We start from the raw sequence: 20,543 nt of genomic DNA on the forward strand, positions 1-20,543 counted from the left end.
GATGGCCAGAAAACTAACCTCACATGGTGCAATGATATTTGAATTATTATTCCATGTTAATTAGTAAATTTTCGCAAAAATATTATTTGTCTTGTGTTTCTGGGCCCGTAACCTGTTCGGACTGATTATTTCATGGTTGAAAAATAATACATCGAACATGATGAGCTTGTATTTTATTTGCTACACAGTTACGCCCACAACACATTGGAAAAGAATGGATGCTTGTAACAGAATAAAAACATATTGGGCTGCAAAGAAAATGCACACAGCAAAGAGTCATGAGCACCAAAGAAAATAAATTAGCACTCCAGAACTGAGTTCTGAACATGTATAACAAATAAATTTGTCCCTTTTACACATTTTTAACAATTTTAAAGGTCTTTGAGTACCCAGCTTCTCTGAGACCTCTTTATAAAACATTCCCATCTGTTTTAATATCTACTATGCTACTAGACCCTCAAAGTCAACTGAATGATGGTGAAAGATCAGTGAAGACAAAAGAGGCCACAGAGAAAAAAGATCCACCCTCCCTTCCTTCCGTAACTCAGAGGACAAATGGTATGCATGTGGGTCTACCTGAGACAAGTGTGACACTCATTCTGAATAATGGAAACAACTGATATAATGGTTCATCACAGTAAGCCATTATTCTGAATAAGGTAGTTCTCTCATTTGATAGGGTGTTGGTGAAAATCTATGTGTGAAATTGTGGTCATAGTGTACTAAGTTTGCTTCTTCTGGATAATGAGCAACACACACCTGTAGCTTTCAGGTATGAAGTGCAGAGACAAAGAGAATGTGGAAGTAATCTAATGATCAGAGTTCCTGCTGGGCTAGCTGTCATGTGCTGTTCAAATACAACTCTCTTTTTATATATATTAATTTGCTGATGTTTGAAAATATCTATTGACTGTAGCACCTTTTGCTGTACTGCCCTTTCCATTTTTTGTTTTTATACATTTTTTCCTCTTTCAGCTTGGGAGCTCACTCACGTTTCTGTTGTATAACTTGGCAAAGAATCCATCTGTACAGAGTCGTTTGCATGAAGAAATCTCTGTCCTAGTGCCTCATGGCGCTCCAGTGACCAGTGAAAACCTTCGAAATGCAAAGTACTTGCGTGCAGTCATATCAGAATCTTTCAGGTAATTATGAAATTAGTAATAGCTATCTAAAGTACATGAACATGTGAAAAACTGTTTTGTCTTAGGTGGAACTCATGTAACTGATTTCACAAAACTTTTTGCATAATTCAGATAACACATGTTACATCTTCCTTGAGTATTGGAGGTGGGAACATTATAATATATCACAAGACAGCAATTTCAATTCAAAACTTCATTTCGTATATTTATGTATAATATTTTGTAACATATGTGTGGTGTCAGTTTACCACCTCATTCTTTTTGAAAACTGTTGTAATCGCATAATCATGTAAACAAATTTCTTGTGTTCATTCAAAGTTAGAAAGTTCCTTCGCTCTCATAAACTAAATATTGATGTTTTCCCTTTTCCAAGATGCCTACACTTTCCATAAATAAAGAAGCCATGTCTCGGTACCAATAGCTATAAATGAGTATCAGAGGTTATTAAATGTATTATTATATCTTCATCAGGTTAAAAAGTTCTATGTTTGTTTCAGAGTGCTGCCTGCTGCTATATGTCTTGCCCGTATACTGGAAAATGAACTGGAACTTAGTGGCTACTCCCTACCAGCTGGGGTAATTCTCATCACTTGTACTTTTCTCATTATACACAAATATAAATTAAAAGTAAAATTTTCCTCTGAACTATTAATTGAAACTGTACTTTATGATAAGTGGATCTTAAAAATGCCTTATATAAAAATTGTAATTCCTAAATGTTTACTGTCACCTAACAAAATCCATGTAATGAAAATTAATCTGTTTACATTCCAGTGTGTTGTCCTATGTCACACATGGCTGGCAAGCCTTGAAGAGAAAAATTTCACTAAAGCTAAGGGATTCCATCCTGAAAGGTGGATTCCTGAAGAGCGAGAAAAACTGTGTTTCACAAACCACAGTCCTGAACTCCTCATACCATTTGGTTCTGGCACTAGAATATGTCCTGGGAAAAGGTTTACAGAAATGGTTCTTGAAGTGTTCCTTGCAAAGGTAAGATCTGAAATATACAAGATAAAACTGTTTTATTTTGTTCATACCACAATAACAGGTTATACTGGAAATTTTGAAGTGTGATCAATAAACTGATTACATTACTATAATTCCTGAATGTATAGGAAAGGCATGTTGTATCTGAAGATGAAAAGAACAAGTTATTATCTAACTGTAGGTGTTGTAAATCTATATATATTTTTGTGATAATTATACCTACTTTTTGATTCACAAGATATAAACTCAAGTGCAACATTTTTACTTCATCTGATACATATTATTACCTGCATTATTAATGCCATGAAGCAATCTCGTAGTCAACTTTGTAATATTTATCATGCAAACCATATATTTATCAAATACAAAAAAGGTAAATAATAAAATTTTCTTCTTTATTTTTATGTATTGTTGTAATTGTTACAGAAAATGTCTAGTAAGTGTCTCTATAGTGTTTACTGAGGCTGCAGAACAGTTGATATTATCAAAGCATAAAAAAATTTACTGAACATTTGAAACAATAAATAAATAAAACTAAAAAAGATTTCTCATAACAGAGTGTTGAAACTCGTTTTATTCTTACACATGTCTTATTTACAAAGATTTTTTTGGTGCAAATAGTCTTTATTTAGATGAAAATGGTATACTCTACATTCCTGCATAGCTTTCGAGCACCCTCAGTGAATAACACAATTACAAATATTGATGATCAAATTTTAAATTTTTATCTTTCTACAAGTTTATTGTCAGATTTCTTTACAATTTAATAAAACAATACTTCTCTGTAGAGGTAGCATGTCACAACACTTCCATGGTTCCTGCACAGTTAAATACAGATTTTCATGTGAAGTCACTTAGATATTTGAATGTCAGTTTTCTTAGAACACGCTTTGTAATACACCATGTGATCAAAAGTATCCAGAAACCAGGCTGAAAATTATTTACAAGTTCATGGAGCCCTCCATCAGTAATGCTGGGATTCAGTATGGTGTTGGCCCACTTTTAACCTTAATGACAGCTTCCACTCTCGCAGGCATATGTTCAGTGAGATGCTGGAAGGTTTCTTGGGGAATGGCAGCCCATTCTTCACAGAGTGCTGCACTGAGGAGAGGTATTGATGTCGGTCAGTGAGGCCTGGCACAAAGTCAGCATTCCAAAACATCCCAAAAGTGTTCTATAGCAGGGGTTCCCAACAAAATTTTCTCGAGGACCCCCTCATCAAGCATGATTGGTCCCTTGTCATATCACAGTATCAAATACCTAAAAAAAGCCAAATTAAGAGCCTTTTTATACTTTTCTATTTTTAGTACTTAGAAAAAACATTGACATATTCATTACTGAAAAAATGTTGAGCTTAAAACTTTTTCAATTTAGCCATATTTGTTATTGTTAAGTTTTTCATTACTGCTCAAAATTTTTGTTTTCAAATTTGGGTGTTTAGTATAACAAACTCGTTAAAAAGAATAAAAATTGAGCATGAACTGAAAATTACAGGAAAAAATTAAAACTGAGTATATTGGTCTTTCAAGTGTACTGCACTTGAGATTGCACTGAGTAGACATGTGTGAAAAATAAGAAAACACTAATTTCATACAAGGTATTATTTATTTGAAAAAATATAGTAACAAAAGAGTACTCCATCAGTATACAGTTAGTTTTAATTTCCAGTCCTTAATGAGATGAGTTCAATCTGACCTTTGAGCCAATTATTTCTGAAATATTAGGTTCCAAACTTGAAACTTTCACTCTGAAATCAGACTGCATGTCGAGCCGATTCCTATATTTGTTTTTCATGAAACACATGGAAGAAAATTCTTGCTCACACCGATATATGGTTGCAAATGGAAGGATGTTTTTCATTCCCTTATCTCCAAGTTTCTTGTAGTCTTTGCGTGCTGATGCCCAGAAGTCTGTAATTTTATCACCTATGAAAATGTTTATCATCGTACCACAGCTTGACAGATTCACAAGTTGATCTTGCTCTTCTTCAGTGAGGCCTTGGATTTTGTCTATTTCTTCACAGCTGAAGGGATTTCGAATCCATCTGTCGTCAGGGTCATGTTCAGGGAAATACTCTCTAAAACTGGTGGCTAGGCTGTGTAGATCTTGATCTGGTCAGGCAAACTCTCCTCTGATGACCCCAAGAATTGTTTTAAAGTGGAAAAGTTAGTTAGTTTTCTATCCTTGACACCCAGATCTGACACTTTTTGACCATGGCACTAATCTTATCCTCAACTTTGAACATGTCTACATTTTTTCCTCGTAAACTCAAGTTTAACACATTCAAGTGTTCAAACACATCAGCTAAGTATGCAACTGAGCAAAGCCAAGAGAAGTTAGTGAGAAGATCCACTTACTTTGTGTCAAGAAGGAAGACATGAACCTCATCTCTAAGTTCAAAAAATCTTGACAAGATCCTACGTCGAGAAAGCCATCTTACTTCTGTATGAATAAGAAGTTGCTCATGCTCACTGCCAATCTCTTTACACAACAAAGAAAACAATCTGCATTGCAGATGTTGAATTTTAATGTAGTTGATGATTTGAACTACTTCATTAAGTATCTTTTGCAAAGGTTCAGGCAATCTTTTGGCTACTAAGGCTTCATGAAGGATACAACAGTGATTCCATTTCACCTCAGGGGCTACTGCTTTGATACGAGCCAGAAGTCCTGTATTTTTGCCAGCCATTGACTTTGCTCCATCCATTGACAAGCCTACACATTTTTTCCAGGTTACATTGTGTTCATTGAGATAATTATTTAATGCAGTGAAAATATCATCTGCTGTTGTATGCAGTAGTTCGCATGAAAAAAGAAAATCTTCGAACACTTAGTTCTGCCATAAGAATCGTGCAAAAACCAACATTATAGATTTTTTAGATATGCCTGTGCTTTCATCGATTTGTAGAGCGTACATGTCACTCATGCAAAGTCTAGCCAGCAACGTTCCTTCGATGTTAATTGCCATATCAGTAATTTGTCTTTGACCAGTATTATTTGAGGCCAGGACAGTTCCTATTACCTTAGGAGCTGCATCACCTAACATTGTCTTGCAAAGTATTATTGCTGATGGCAGTATAAGTTCCTCAGCAATTGTGTGGTTTTTCCCACATTTAGCAACAAGCTGAGCCACTTCGTAAGATGCAAGGGTTGCATTTTCATTTACATTTGCACCACAGTCTTTGGTAATTATTTTACAAGATGTCTTCAACTCTCCTAATTTATTTTTGAAAAAAATCTAATGACTTACTTTTGCACTCTGGGTGCCTTGTTTCAATTTGACGCTGGAGTTTTGCTGGTTTCATAGCAAATTACACATTGAGGTTTAGGCTGTTGCTCAGGTCCAGTGAATGTATTTCCAAGTAATCAGAGTTATATTTTCAAATTTTTCCAGTATGCTTAACACTGATTTTGGAAGGGTTAGGTTCAAGGGACGCCAACGATTTAGGTTCAATGGACACTGACAACTTCGGTTCGAGAGTCACTGACTTACTTGCTTGAACATCAGATGCATTATCTTCCTCTTCATCTGTAGGCCTTTCCTGTTTTAACGAACCACTTTTTAACCAACGGTCCATTTTTAGCTACATGAACTGTAGCTTCCGCAAAAAACAATGCTTTACAAACACTACTGTTTTAATACAGAATATTGAATATGTAAACAACATGGTCTGTGAAAGCACTAGCAATAAATTAACAATGGCCAATTGTCATCTGAAATGCGAGTTTCTGTGGAAAGTGACTGTCAGTTTCCAGAATGAGATTTTCACTCTGCAGCGGAGTGTGCGCTGATATGAAACTTCCTGGCAGGTTAAAACTGTGTGCCGGACTGAGACTCGAACTCAGGACCTTTGCCTTTTGCAGGCAAGTGCTCTACCATCTGAGCTACCCAAGCATGACTCACTCCCCGTCCTCACAGCTTCAATACTGCTAGTACCTCATCTCCTACCTTCCGTACAGCACTTGCCCGCGAAAGGCAAAGGTCTCAAGTTCAAGTCTCGGTCCAGCACACAGTTTTAATCTGCCAGGAAGTTTCATATCAGCACACACTCCACTGCAGAGTGAAAATCTCATTCTGGAAACATCCCCCAGGCTGTGGCTAAGCCATGTCTCCGCAATATCCTTTCTTTCAGGAGCGCTAGTTCTGCAAGGTTATCAGGAGAGCTACTGTAAGGTTTGGAAGGTAGGAGACGAGATACTGGCAGAAGTAAAGCTGTGAGGGGTGTGAGTTGTGCTTGGGAGCTCAGATAGTAGAGCACTTGCCTGCAAAATGCTAAGGTCCCGAGTTCAAGTCTCAGTCCGGCACACAGTTTTAATCTGCCATGAAGTTTCATGACTGTCAGTTGTCAGCTGCAAAGAGGCAGCGCACGCAGTCTAACGGCATACAGCAGAACTATTTGCCTCTATCTTATTATAGTTTTGCACTAGAGTGTGCTAGTGTCAGTTGGCTGTAGGAAGATGCTAGACACAGACGTTAGTGTTCGCTAAAGCTCTACTCATGCAGGAAGCAGCCAAAACAAAAAATTTTTGTCATACGAAATATATTTAATATATTTTTTTATTCTAATAGCATCTTGCGGACCCCTCTGTCATACCTTGCAGACCCCTGGGGGTCTGCGGACCATCTGTTGGGAACCACTGTTCTATAGGATTCAGGCTAGTCCATTACAGTGATGCTATTGTTATGTAACCACTCCACCATAGGCTGCGCAGTATGAAACGGTGCTCGATCATGTTGAAAGATGCAGTCACCATCCCCAAATTGCTCTTCAGCAGTGGGAAGCAAGAAAGTGCTTAGAACATGAATTAAGGCCTGTGCTGTGATAGTGCCATGCAAAACAGCAAGGCGTGCAAGCCCCCTCCATGAAAAACACAACCACACCATAACACCACTGCCTCCGAATTTTACTGTTCGCACTACACACGCTGGCAGATGACGTTCACCGGGCATTCCCCATACCCGCACCCTGCTATAGGATCGCTACATTGTGTAGCATGATGCATCAGTCCACACAACGTTTTTCCACTGTTCAATCATCCAGTGTTTACTCTCCTTACACCAAGCGAGGCACCAGCATGATGTGTGGCTTATGAGTAGCCGCTCTACAATGAAATCCAAGTTTTCTCACCTCCCACCTAACTGTCATAGTACTTGCAGGAGATCCCGATGCAGTTTGGAATTACTGTGTGACCGTCTGGATAGATGTCTGCCTATTACACATTATGACCTCCTTCAACTGTCGACGATCTCTTTCAGTCAACAGGTGAGGTCAGTCAGTACGCTTTTGTGCTTTACGTGTCCCTTCACGTTTCCACTTCACTATCATGTTGGAAACAGTGGACCTAGGGATGTTTAGGGGTGTGGAAATCTCGTGTACAGACGTATGACACAAGTGACACCCAGTCACCTGACAACATTCGAAGTCTGTGAGATATGCGGAGCTGCTGAGGCCTCTGATATGGAGTACCTGGCAGTAGGTAGCAGCACAATGCACCTAATATGAAAAATGTGTGTTTTTTGGCGTCTCTGGATACTTTTGATCACATAGTATATGATTTTTAGTTGAAAGTCTCTGAAGTGGGATCTGTCAACAACTGTCATAATTTCAGCACTGAGTTACTAGCAATCCTCTATTTGATTAAAGAGTTTGTGTATCATATACTTTTCTACATACAAACGAACCTCATATTAACCAGTTAATCAGTATGGAAGTCAATATTTCCTTGTTTGAAACTCTGTAGCTGTGTTTGACATGTATTTCATTCCAAATCTGCCTTATTCACCCTTTCAGACCAAAGGCGTGGTTATAAATGGAAAATACATTACACCAGGCAGTGTGAAGAATTATTACTGGTTTCTGGATTACAATGAAACTACTCTTCATTCCTGAATCAGAGATTTTCCATGTACACTCATTTTATATAAAAACTCTAATTCTAGGCAAACACTGTTGCCACCCTGACTCAAAGACTCCGTTATATTTAGTAATACAATTTTCTTCCCAATACTGAGGTCAGACTGGTACTTCAATGCTAATAATACTAATAACACAATAATAAATAAATAATCATCAGAAAATATACTTATTGTAGAGATAAATTATTAAAAGACATTCCAAGATAAGATATCTCCATTAAATTGCAAAACTGTCATATTCAGTAGAGTTATATACTGTGAGTGATTTATGTTTTGAATTCCCTACATCTCTAACCTCCTCAGTGTAATTTTTATGCAGGTTTACTGTACTCTCAGAAGGGTACCACTGTCCTTTATTTTCTGATTAATGATTTACCACATGAAAATAGTATTTATTATTTAATTTTTGCAAATATTTTTCAGGTTGCAAGAGATTTTCACCTTACATTTAAAGGTGAATTGAATCTAAAGTTTGAATTCCTTTTGAATCCATCAGGACCTGTCGACTTTGTGTTCCAAGAAAGACAATAAAAAAGGAAACATTTATGTGATGTGTAAAACAGCAAAAGTACCCAACCGGATGCTGTAATATCAATTTTTGTTTGACAGATGCATGCACTACACTGGAACATTAGTTGTATGTAAGAGAACTAAGTTTCACTACCAAGGATGTTGCAGAGATAAATTTATTTGCCAAAGAAAACATAGAACAAAACTGATTAGTTATAAATAATATAATAATGTAACTGAATAAGCTATAATGTGATGTATCACTCAGAAAGTGTAAGAGTATTGACAATAATATTAAGGATGGTAGAGAAAAGAAAATAAACACCTCAAAGAGATAGTGCAATGGTATAGAACATGGAATTAATTATGTGGGCAACACACTGTTGTAAATGAAGAAAACTGTCAGTCTAAGAATGGAAAGAGGAAAGCTATACTAGGGCTAAGGAAATAAAACACAGGTTAAAATGCTGAGTAAAAATTTCAAAAATATAAATGCTTTTGAAGATTGTTGGGAATGATAACATGTTTTAAAAACTTGAAAATCCATCCAAAATTCTATTTCCAGATAATTTAATACTACTTAATGTTTATTTGAATAGCGTTGGTGATTTTCTATATAAGAGGTAGGCCTAATCATTATTGACAAGTATGTGAAGTACCTACAGATAGTGACTAGAGTAATTAATCATTTGTTACATAAACTTAGAAAATTTTATGTATTGATAATAAAAAGTTATTTGTTTTACATATTTTAAAGTGACATACCAAGAAGTGGAAGTGGAATGTACATCCTTCTTCAGTTTTTGGTTATACAGGTCTTCACACCCACTGTGAATATGGCTCATTTCCCACTTGTAGCTATTAATGTGACACTCTTGTGAATTATATTGTATAAGCAACAAGTACCTGAATAATACAGACTTTGTAAAGTTTGTCATACTTTGCAATTTGTGCCATTTATGTATTAATGAACAGTATGTACTTGTGAAATTTACGTAAGTGTGACTTCCAGAAACTTGTGTAATAATGTACTGTTCTGACAGAATGAAGGCAAAATGACTATTTTATAATTGCAAATAAAGATTTATGCAATTAATTTCTGTATATTCTACACCCAAATTGACCATCTTGTCCAATGAACATGTTTAAGTATAGTACCTTAAAGATAAATACTTCTGCAAACAAATAGCAAAATTTCCCAGAACACATGTGATCATCAGTGTCATCACTAAGCAAATGTCTTGCATGCACAGTTTGTGAAAGGTAATTTACACATAAGATTACAGAAGTCCTCTGTGGGACTGATAATTTATTCTTTAAAATGCCCAAGTAAAAAATTTACAAGTGTTTGACATGAGAAAATGTTATGACTGTTGGGATGGTTGTTACATACCTAACAATTGGCACAGGAAGTCTGTAAGGCTAATGTGTACTAACAAAGTGCTAATGAATTTCTAACAATACAAGAAGTATGTTAGACAACAGAAGATATTAAAAGGTATTCCAGGTAAGTGCCACTTACTCACTAGAATTGTGTGAAAAAAATGCCACAGTTGTTATCTTTCACCTTTCTTTACATTCCATTCTTTTGACTCATCCATTAAAATATTAAGAACAATATAGCATTGCCATGGACATGTCTCCAAAGTTTATAAGGCACTTGTATCATCTAGAGTAAGAGAGATTTGAAATGGTGGAACTGCATTTCCTTCTGTGTGGCTTGAAAATGAACACCCACCACCCTCCTCTCTGTCCTAACCAAGAATAAAACATTGAATTCATTTCCTATTACAGGTATGATTGGCCTTGTCTACACACTGACAGGAGACTAGATCGAGCAAAATGATAGACTAACAAATTCAGCAATGCTATCTCTCCTCTTCAATTGTGTAGGTAAAATGGCTATTTTCTATAAATTTTAAATAACAATCACAGAATTATCAAGCATCTTACAGGCACACATCTAGTGCCATTTGAAACACCACACTTCATAGATCAGTAAACATGAATGCTTGTATGCATCAGTCCTGGTGTATTAATTGGCATTGCCAAAAATATTAAAAAAACTCCCCCCCCCCCCTCCCCCCCCCCCCCCAAAAAAAAAGTTTTAACATTTGCTCACAAAGATTTCAAGTAGAAATAAAAACAAAAAGATAGCTTCAAAGGTAGAAATTTATTTTATATTTTATAACAGAAAATTATTACATTAATTTATACATAATTCGCTTCCAAGTTGTACTCTTGAAAACATTGTGGTACTCAAAATCCAGCATTTCACTCTGCCATCTGCTTTCTTGTCTTATCTGCTTGCCAGTCTCTTTCTTCCCTTTGACAGAGTAAATGTTATAGTAGCACATGGCATTTAATTCATTGACAGAGGGTGGTACCTTTTCTAGAAACTTGCGACTAAAATTTCTCTCTAGGCTAGTGTTGGTTCCAGTGGTAGAATGTCTTCTCCTACAGCTATCAAGACCGTGCTAACTTTTTTTTTATATATAAATTCCACTAAATATATCTTTTGCTTGGATACATCCTTGTACAAAACAAAATCATTCGCAGTAGACATTAGGAGAATGTGAAAGAAACATTTTTTCACCATTTCATTGTTTTGCTTGCAAGTGGGTAGTAGCTGTAAGGCTGATTGACACAGTCTACACCAGCCTCATTCGTGGTATAATCTATGACAATGTTTGGCTTCATAATTCATGTAAAATTTCTTTTCAAATGTACAGAATCCTCTTTGGTGATTCACTGATGTTTTGTGAAGGGGCAAAATACATCACACTCATTTTTTACATATGAGCACTAGAAAAAAAATCATATTGCTTCAGCTTCCTTGTTTTGCAGCTCGTTGGCAGTTCTGACTGCTAGTGTCTGATGTTCCTATAACATTTTCAGTAAAGAAACACTTGAAAATAGACTCATGTTGCTTCTGGTGGAGAAAATATTAACTAGTATGGCTATCCTACAGCTAACCATTCATGTATCATGTGGGGAAAACAAATTACAGTGAATGGAAAAGTTGTGCTCATACGGAATACGAGTGCCATCCACACAGGCAATACATGAATGCTCATATGGCATACGGACATAGTACTGAATGTGCTAAGGCCAGAAGGGCGTAGCACGTCTAATGAAACAATACTGCACTACAGACTTAAATGTGTACAAGGGCATGCTGAAAAGTAATGCTTCCAAATTTTTTATGTGAAGACTTTTAAAGCTTTTTTTTAATAAAACAAATGTTATTAACATTCTACATCTTCATTCTTCATGTCTGCTTATTTATTTCTCTACACAGTGACCCTGGTGGAACACATTTCTCCCAATGGGATACCAGTTTGTTGATACCATCTCTGTGGAATGTTTGATTCTGCTGATAGAGCCACATCCTCACCTGGAGAGACAACTTATTGGGAAGCAAGAGATTAAGGAATATTGTCACATTCTTACATCAATATAGAAGCAAACTCCATGTGTATTTAGATAACACAGCAGTGTTCTTAGGTTCCGTTATAATCACAATCTCAGAAATTGCAACATATTAAAAAGAGACAGCCAAATATTTGTGACAACCAAGACTCCAAATGTTACTGATGCTTCCCTTTCAGCTACGATGGCAGTGAGTATAGATGTGGTAGTAAATCGCTCCGTAAATTGCGAGTATTTAGCATCTAAAGGTGCATATTAGGTGACAAAATTATGTCAAGTGGTATTACAACATGCTCGGTAATGTATACATGGTATCACTCACATTGTTTCACGAAAATAAATCAAGAAAACCTTTCGTGTGCCTGTGGAACAAAATGTAATGGACGTTTGGCCGCAACTGAAATGTACCGGGCAAATCGTGAAGTTATAGTACTAGAAACACTGCAGAATGAACTGAGAGCAACAAGAGAACATGATCAGTTCACTTAAAGAACTCGGAAAATTTCCGGAACACAATGAACCAAAGAAGTGTGCAAAACCTTAATCGGCTTCAAACAATTTTAAAGTTCCGTTAAGAAACAGATTTCAGTGTCTCATTACAGTTTGTGAAGTTGATAATGACGAGTCCAGCAACTCACACCAAGATTATTTATCTGAATTGGCGGGAAGTAAACGCTAAATGTCGGAAAAATAGAACTGCCGCAAATAAAATGACAAAAATAAACTTTAGTAGGCCTACAGTTTTGCTTGCTGACAGCCACGGGAGAGGAGTTGTGAGTATTCTTTGCCTCCAGCAAGATCTCTCTATTACAAATATTGTGAAACCTGGAGCAGGTCTGACAGAAGTTTTAAAAGACTGTAAAAACTATAACTGCATGTTGCAAAGTGAATGTATAGTAATAACAGGTGGTGCAAATGATGTGAATGAACTAATAGAATGAACTAATAGACGCAAACAGTGTGTTAAGAAATGTGCTATGTACATTAGTGAATCAAAACGTGATCATGGTAGGCATACCACATGGTTATGATCTTATTGAATCTTCTTGCGTGAACAGAGAGATCCAAAAAGCAAACAGGATGTACAAAAAGATCTGCAGGGCCACTTCAAATGCACTTTTCCTTAATATTGATGACCTGGTGAGAAAGCACTTCACTACACATGGAATGCATTTAAATAAATGGGGCAAATCGCTACTCAGCCAGAAGATCAAGGCATTAGTGGAAAGTGTTTCTCCTAGAAGTAAGAAATGTAATCCAAACCCATTGCTGATGGTGAAGGAGAGCTGCAATGTATCTTGCCTACCAACTACTCCAGTTACTGCAGTAACACAACTTGAAGAAACTTTGATTACAGAAGAACGTGTTGGGAGAGAAGCAGGCATATTAACAGCTACAACAGATGGAACAACACAGCAAGGAACAGAGAAAATAGAAACAGCAATGGTGGCAGCATACTCAGCTACAAAACTATTGCTCCATCAAGTGGTACAGGTATCCATTCTGCAGCAACATCTGAACTACCCACAAGGGAAACCCAGTCATCGAGATGAAGACATGAACACAAAGAAGGGAAGAGAGATCAACAAGCAGTAGCAGTGTCAAATGTTGTGGGTAAGCAAAAAACAGTTCCTCCTCTCTGTCTAAATGATTTTTTAGTCGAAGGCAGCAAGTAGAAGAGGCCCATAAGGTAAATAGTGCAGGAGATTTAATAGCCCCTTGCCATAATGGTACATCTGTGAGGAAAGACAGGTTTGATTTTAAAATCTGCTATCTTAACATTCAAGGAGTGAGGGATAAGGAACTTATTGTCAATAATCTTGGAATAGAAAATGGGTTTGATATTTTGTGTTTGAGTGAACACTGGGCTACTGAGAGTGACCTAACATTTGTTAAATTTGATAATTATAATAATAATTATTTGCTAATTATAATATAGCCAATAGCTACAGGAGAAAATTGCAATTAAGAGGCGGTGTAGCAATCTATGTTAACAAGTCACTTAGATTTTCAATCAATAGATTGGATCTATATTTTATGTGTGATGAACTAAATTTTGAAGCTGCTGGTATAGTTTTAGACAGTTTTAAGTTATTGGTAATATCCCTGTACAGATCAACTTAGGGCATCGTCAGTGCATTTATAGAGAAACTGGACCAGCTGTTACATGTACTTGGCGAAACTAGATGGATAAATTATGATATTGTAATAGGTGGTGATCTAAATTCAAATATTGATGTAACAACATACAAACGTAGTGTTACTGAACTTCAAAATCTAGTAAGACAATCCATTTTACACCGTGTCAATAATAGGCCCACAAGAGAACAATAATGTCTTGACAGACCAACAAGAAATTAAGATTGCCAAGATTAACAGAATTTCAGAATTTGATATTTAGTTACAGCAAACAACATATTACAGTTAAAGGTCAATTTCTTACAAAACTTGCATATGATAAATTTTCCAAACACACCAGATCCATAGTTTTCAGGTCATGTAATGCAAAAAAATTTGCTGGGCCTGGTTTTATTTAATACACTAGGCTTTACAAATCAAGTTCAAACTGACTGTCTGACAGAAAAGTTACAAAAACATGGTAACATATTTTTTTTCCAGAAGCAACAAAAACGAGAATGGGGAATAGTTATAGATTAAGCAGTAATTACTATATTACTGATTAAAATTACTCCCTATCAAAAGTTACACTCTTAAAATTGAGCTGTGTGTATATACATCAGTATTTTCAATTATAAACTAATTCTGAACAATGAGACTAACTACATGTACCTAACTACATGTACCCATTGGGATAAAGCAGGTATGTCTGGCCCCTTGGCACAAACAGGTTTTAATATATTTTTATAGGAACATGAAATTATTGGAAATTTTGAAGGAGGTTAAGGACAACTATTCTTTTTCATAAACAAACATTGCAAAACAAGTTTTACTTTTAAAAATTACTCAAAAGAATAATATAACTGAAAATTAACAATATAATGAAAAAATAAGATTCCTACTCTTCATAAAGATGACATGCTAAGTTGCAGATAGACACGACGAAAAGACACTTACACATTAGCTTTCAGCCAAAGCCTTCTTCAGAAAAGGAACCACAGACACATTCACTCACACAAGCAAGTACATCTCACATAAAATACGCACATGACCACCATCTCCAGCAGCTTGGTTTATACAGACAATGAATCAATGTTGCACAGTTGGTTCATCAAAACTATTTCTCCTCATCCTGTGAAACAGATATTTTCATTTTTCAAACTTGTCAAATCATCCATCTTGTCATGATCATCATCATCATCCCATAATTGATTATCATCAATGGAATTATCTTCATTACAGTCTGAAGACATTTACTTTTTGTTGTTACATGTCAACATTGCTTTCTTCTTTTTAACACTTTCTTCCCTCACTTTTTTCAAGCCACACTTGGGTGTGTCTTTGATAGTTGCTTTAAACTTGTTTCAGTAACACACTTTCTTTTTTTAGGTTCTTCACTGATTTGTTTTCAACAGCCAGTTGAAGTTCAACTTTTTTTCAGATGTTGAGATCAGAATCTCTGACTTTTGCTTTCCTCTTTGTTTTCTGGGCTTTGCCTTCATGCCAGTGGTAGGAGAAAGTGATATCAGCTCCTTAAAAATCTCTGAGTTATTGGGTTTTTGGTTTCTTTTAATCCTCCAGCTTATAGAGTTTCTTCTACATTGGACCTTGTACCTGGTGAATATGAGGGTGTAAGCCCTGTATCACCATTCTCAATGACTGAAATAGACACATTTCATCTGTCTACAAATACATCTGCAGCTCAAAAGTCATCATCAGTAAAGACATTCAAACTGAATGGATACAGTCATATACTGTTGAATCTATCTACATCTACATACATACTGAGCAAACCACCATACTCTGCATGGCAGAGGGTTCCTTGTATCACTACTAGTCATTTACTTTCCTGTTCCACTCACAAATAGAGCAAGGGAAAAATGACTGTCTAAAAGACTCCATACAAGCCCTAATTTTGCACATCTTATTTTCATGATCCTTACCCGACTGTACACAGGCTGCAGTAGAAGCATTCTGCAGTTAGACTCAAATGACAGTTCTATAAATTTCTGCAATAGTGCCTTGTGAAAAGAGTGTCATCATCCTTCCATGGATTCCAGTTTGAGTTCACAAACCATCTCTGCAATACTTGTGTGCTGATTCAAACTACCAGTAACAAATCTAGCAGCATGCCTCTGAATTTCTTCAATGTCTTCTTTTAATCTAACTTGGTGGGAATCCCAGACACTCAGACAGTACTCCAGAATGGGTCACACTAGCATTCTATATACTGTGACCTTTATGGATGAGCTATGCTTTCCCATAGTTCTCCCAGTAAAACAAAGTTGAGCAATTGCCTTCCCTACTATCAACCTGATGCATTCAGTCTATTTCATATTGCTTTGCAACAATACACCTAGATATTTAATAAATAAGACTGTCAAGTTGCACACCCTGCTAATGCTGTATTCAAATGTTACAGGATTGTTTCTCCTACTCATCCACATTAACTTACATTTTTTTTTTACATTTGGAGCAAGCTGCCTTACATCGCACCTGTTCTGACGTAACATCAAGCGCCGGCATGTCGGCCTGGAACAATACAGCAGAGAGGGCTGTGAGATGACGTCAGCCAATAGTACACTGACTAGGACTGAACCACAACAGGAATGGTCCCTATACGAAGAGAATATAAGCACCACTCCACACTAGCCACAGCTTCACTAGAAGACGAGCCATGACTTGCAACAGTATTATTTGCTTGCATGGAAATTGTATATATTGGAGCACATTGATTATTTGCATGTCACCATTTGCTTGTGACACCTCATTGCGAATCTACTAAGTTAAATAATGTCAATTAAATTTACTGTAATAAACTCCATTAATATGATTTGCTTGAATTGCTGTCTAACTATCTGAGAACACAGTTTCCTAGGCACCCTATAGCAGATGAGTGGGCTGGACATGACATTTTGATGACAAGAATTCACAAACCAACCCCGTGCCTTGTGGCCATGGAATTTTCTTTTGTGTTTTGCTGGCACCTTAATTCTCTCTTATCTTTTCTTTGCAGGGGCATTTACTTTCTTCAACAGTCTCTTATCATGTTTTTCAGGTGGGCTTTGCAGAAATTTTCTTTGCTTTTGTACTTATTTTCTTGCTTGTCTTGTCTGTTTCTTGCCTTTGTCTCTTTGAACATGCCCACCCCACCTATCCCAAGTCCTGCTCAAGTGGCACAGCTGCCAGTGTTAGATGCAACACAGCTATTGCACATGTTTCAGTTCCAGGCTCAGTAAATATCTACACTGCTCAACACAGTGCAGCAGCTACTGACCAACAATGCATGCCTGATGGAACAATTATCACCTAAAGCTATACCACCTTTTCGCTCGTTTCATGAGCAAGAAAAGGAATGGCTTGAGTGGTTGCAATAGTTTGAACCCCATGTAATAGCTCACAACATACCAGGTACTATTTTGTCAACAGTAGGAAGTGCAGTGTTCAGACTAATGCAGAAACTGTTCCCTAACGCCACTCTGGGTGAACTTTCATATTAACAGGTTGTAGATTTGCTAACTAACTATTATAACCAACAAGTGAATGTGCTAGCAGTTTGGTGTCAATTCTTTAATAGTAAAAAATGGTCAGAACAATCTTATCATGAGTAGGTAACAGATTTTCAGAGTATGATGAGGAAATGCCAATTCAACTGTGCTTATGGTGCTTTATGTTCAGATGTTATGTTGTGTGATGTGATCATGTACAGTGTACATGATGTCAAACTCAGAGAATAGATACTGAAGCAGTCCGATCCATCATTTCAGCAGGTCCTGCAAATACTAGATCAGTATGATTCAGGTGCCCTGTCCACCAGTAAATTTGAGCAGCTAGCAAATTGTCCGCTTGAGTCCCTTGTTTGCAACTGGCCCATTCCACAGCAGCAGTTTGCACTTGTCATGCCGAGTAAACAACATTCCATGCCGCATAAGCAGCTCACTAAACAAATGGCTACACAGGCGTTACTCAGAGCACAAACGCCAAGACTGCCCCTCCTGACAAGCTCAGTGTTACACTTGTGTCAAGGAAGGACATGTACAATCTGTATGTTTGCAATGGAACAAACATAAGAATTTGGTCTGCTCACACAAATCTAGTCACAAGGCCCATGTCATTAATGCAGTATATTCAAAGTCTGTAGTAGGTATTAGCAAAAGTGGCAAGCATGCAGTTTCTTCAGTGATATGCCAGTCCAACAAACTCTTTGTTCATTTGCTTCTTCATGGAAAATGTGGGAAATTTCAGTTGGACACAGCTGCCTCTGTCACATTGCTGAATCGTCACACATATGAACTGTTGGGCTCCCCATGCCTGTCTAAAACTAGCACCAACTGATGGCTTATAATGGACAAGATATTCCCATTCTCAGAAAATGTACTTTGCCTGCCATGTATCACTCACATACATGAACAGTGCCTTTTACAGTGCTACAACCAAGCGATTGTGAGAACATATTTGGTCTTTATTAATTTGATTTGTTTGGCTTTATCATTCAGGACAATGTGTTGTCAGTGTCTGCATTCCATGCAAACAACAGAGTAGCTAGCTTGCTAAAAGAATTCCTGGCACTCTTTTCTGAAGGTTTAAGCAGGGCTAATAATTTTGTTGCACATATTACCATGAAAGAAAATGCTGAGCCAAAATTTTACCAGGCCAGAAAATTCCCATTGCATTACGGGACCAAGTCGCTGCTGAACTTAAAGAATTGCAAGAAAGCAGAGCTACTGCATCCGCACTAGCTAGTCAATGGGCAAGTCAACTGGTTTGCTCCCTAAGCCTTCTGGTCGCATTCACCTCTGTGTTGACTTTAAGTCTACAGTCAACCCACAAATGGTCATTGATAATTATCCATTGCCATGCTCAGAGGATCTCGTGGACAGATTAGGTGCGACGCATATCTTCAAATCCATGAAGAACCTCAAAAAGTATGTTTAGTAAATACTCATTTGGGCTTATTTAAATATTTGCATTTGCCTTTTGGCAGTGCTTCCACACCCGCCATTTTACAACAATGCTTGGAACAGCTGACAGCTCAGGTGCCAAACTGTACAAACTATTTGGATGACACTGTTGCAGCATGTCGTACACCTGAAGAACATATTGCAAATTTACATGCTTTCTTTCATGTGTTGTCTGAAGCAGGACTAAAGTGTAGATTGGACAAGTGTGATTATTTAAACCTGAGTTACGGTATCATAAACAGTCAAGATGCACATCCTCTTCAGTTGCATTTGTTAGCCATATGAGATTTGCCAGTTCCTCACAATGACAGAATTGCAGTCAGTCTTAGGGAGAATGAACTATAATATTCAATTCATACCAAATGCTGCACAAATTGCCACTCCATTGCATCACTGGTGTTGCAAGAATGTCGCATTTGTTTCAACAGATGGGTGCCAAGTAGCTTTTCAAAAACTAAAAGATGCATTGCTCAATGATTGGTGCTTATTTCACTTTGATTCTGACAGACCAGATGTATTGCAATCTCTGTTGGTCCATTATGGCCAGGGGCATCAGCTGGTATGTACTTTTCAATGTCAATAAACTTTACCAGCAGCCATACACTTTAAGATATTTTATTTTATGCTGTCATGCTTTTGTATGAAGCAGCTGCACAATGATTGGAATTCATGATATCCAGTTTTATGGTGCTATACAATAAGTTTGTCGATTAGAAAAAAGCATATGGGGCCTGAAGGTGGCAAAATGAATTGCCAAAACTGGTTTCTTTCAGAATAAAATAAAATATCTTAAAGTGTATGGCTGTTGGTAAAGTTTATTGGCATTGAAAAGGTTGTATTGCAAGACGAAACTTCATCTTACAGAATTGATGCAGTTATTTTGCATAGAATTGGTGATAAAGACAGGTCTATCACTTTCACATCAAAAGTGTTGTCCAGAGGTCAGTGTAGCTATTCACAAATTGAGAAAGAGGGTTTGGCTGTTGTGTATGGTGTCACCAAATTCCACCACTATTTGTATGGCAGAAAATTCTTCTTAGTAATGGATCACAAGCCTTTGCAGTCTTTGTTTCATCTGATGAAACTGGTTCCTATACAAACTGCCCAAAAATTGCAAAGATGGACTTTGTTGTTGTCTCAATACCAGTACGAGATTGTGCATCATTCGAAAGCTCAGCATGGTAATCCAGACACACTATCATTTCTTCTGATTGGCCCTGATACAGACTTTGACACTTCTGCTGCATCTTGTTGTCACATCAATGCTCGTGATTCTGAATTGCTTCAAGCTTTTCCACTGAACTATCGGAAAATCGCACAGGCCACGGAAGCTGATTCATATTTCAACATTTTGCTAAAATACATTCGCACATCTTGGCTGCGCTCATTGCATAGCATCAAGAACTCTGTACTGCACTGATACTTTGCATGGCAGCATAGCCTTGCTATACAGCTAGGTGTGATTCTTGTTCAGAG

The 20,543-nt window shown here is 37.1% G+C and overlaps 1 protein-coding gene across 1 annotated transcript in view; it reads left to right on the plus strand.

Moving 5' to 3' along the window:
* The window catches only part of LOC124555806 (ecdysone 20-monooxygenase), a 173,972-nt gene extending 164,433 nt beyond the window's left edge, over positions 1-9,539 (plus strand). Inside the window, exons 8-11 of the mRNA XM_047129867.1 lie at positions 976-1,142; positions 1,640-1,718; positions 1,917-2,132; positions 8,470-9,539. Coding sequence (XP_046985823.1) covers positions 976-1,142; positions 1,640-1,718; positions 1,917-2,132; positions 8,470-8,577 — 570 coding nt within the window. The 3' untranslated portion in view covers positions 8,578-9,539. The remainder of the gene's footprint in view (positions 1-975; positions 1,143-1,639; positions 1,719-1,916; positions 2,133-8,469) is intronic.
* The last annotated feature ends 11,004 nt before the right edge of the window (positions 9,540-20,543 follow it).

This window comes from Schistocerca americana, chromosome X (assembly GCF_021461395.2).
Source record: "Schistocerca americana isolate TAMUIC-IGC-003095 chromosome X, iqSchAmer2.1, whole genome shotgun sequence".
Classification (NCBI taxonomy): Eukaryota; Metazoa; Arthropoda; class Insecta; order Orthoptera; family Acrididae; genus Schistocerca; species Schistocerca americana.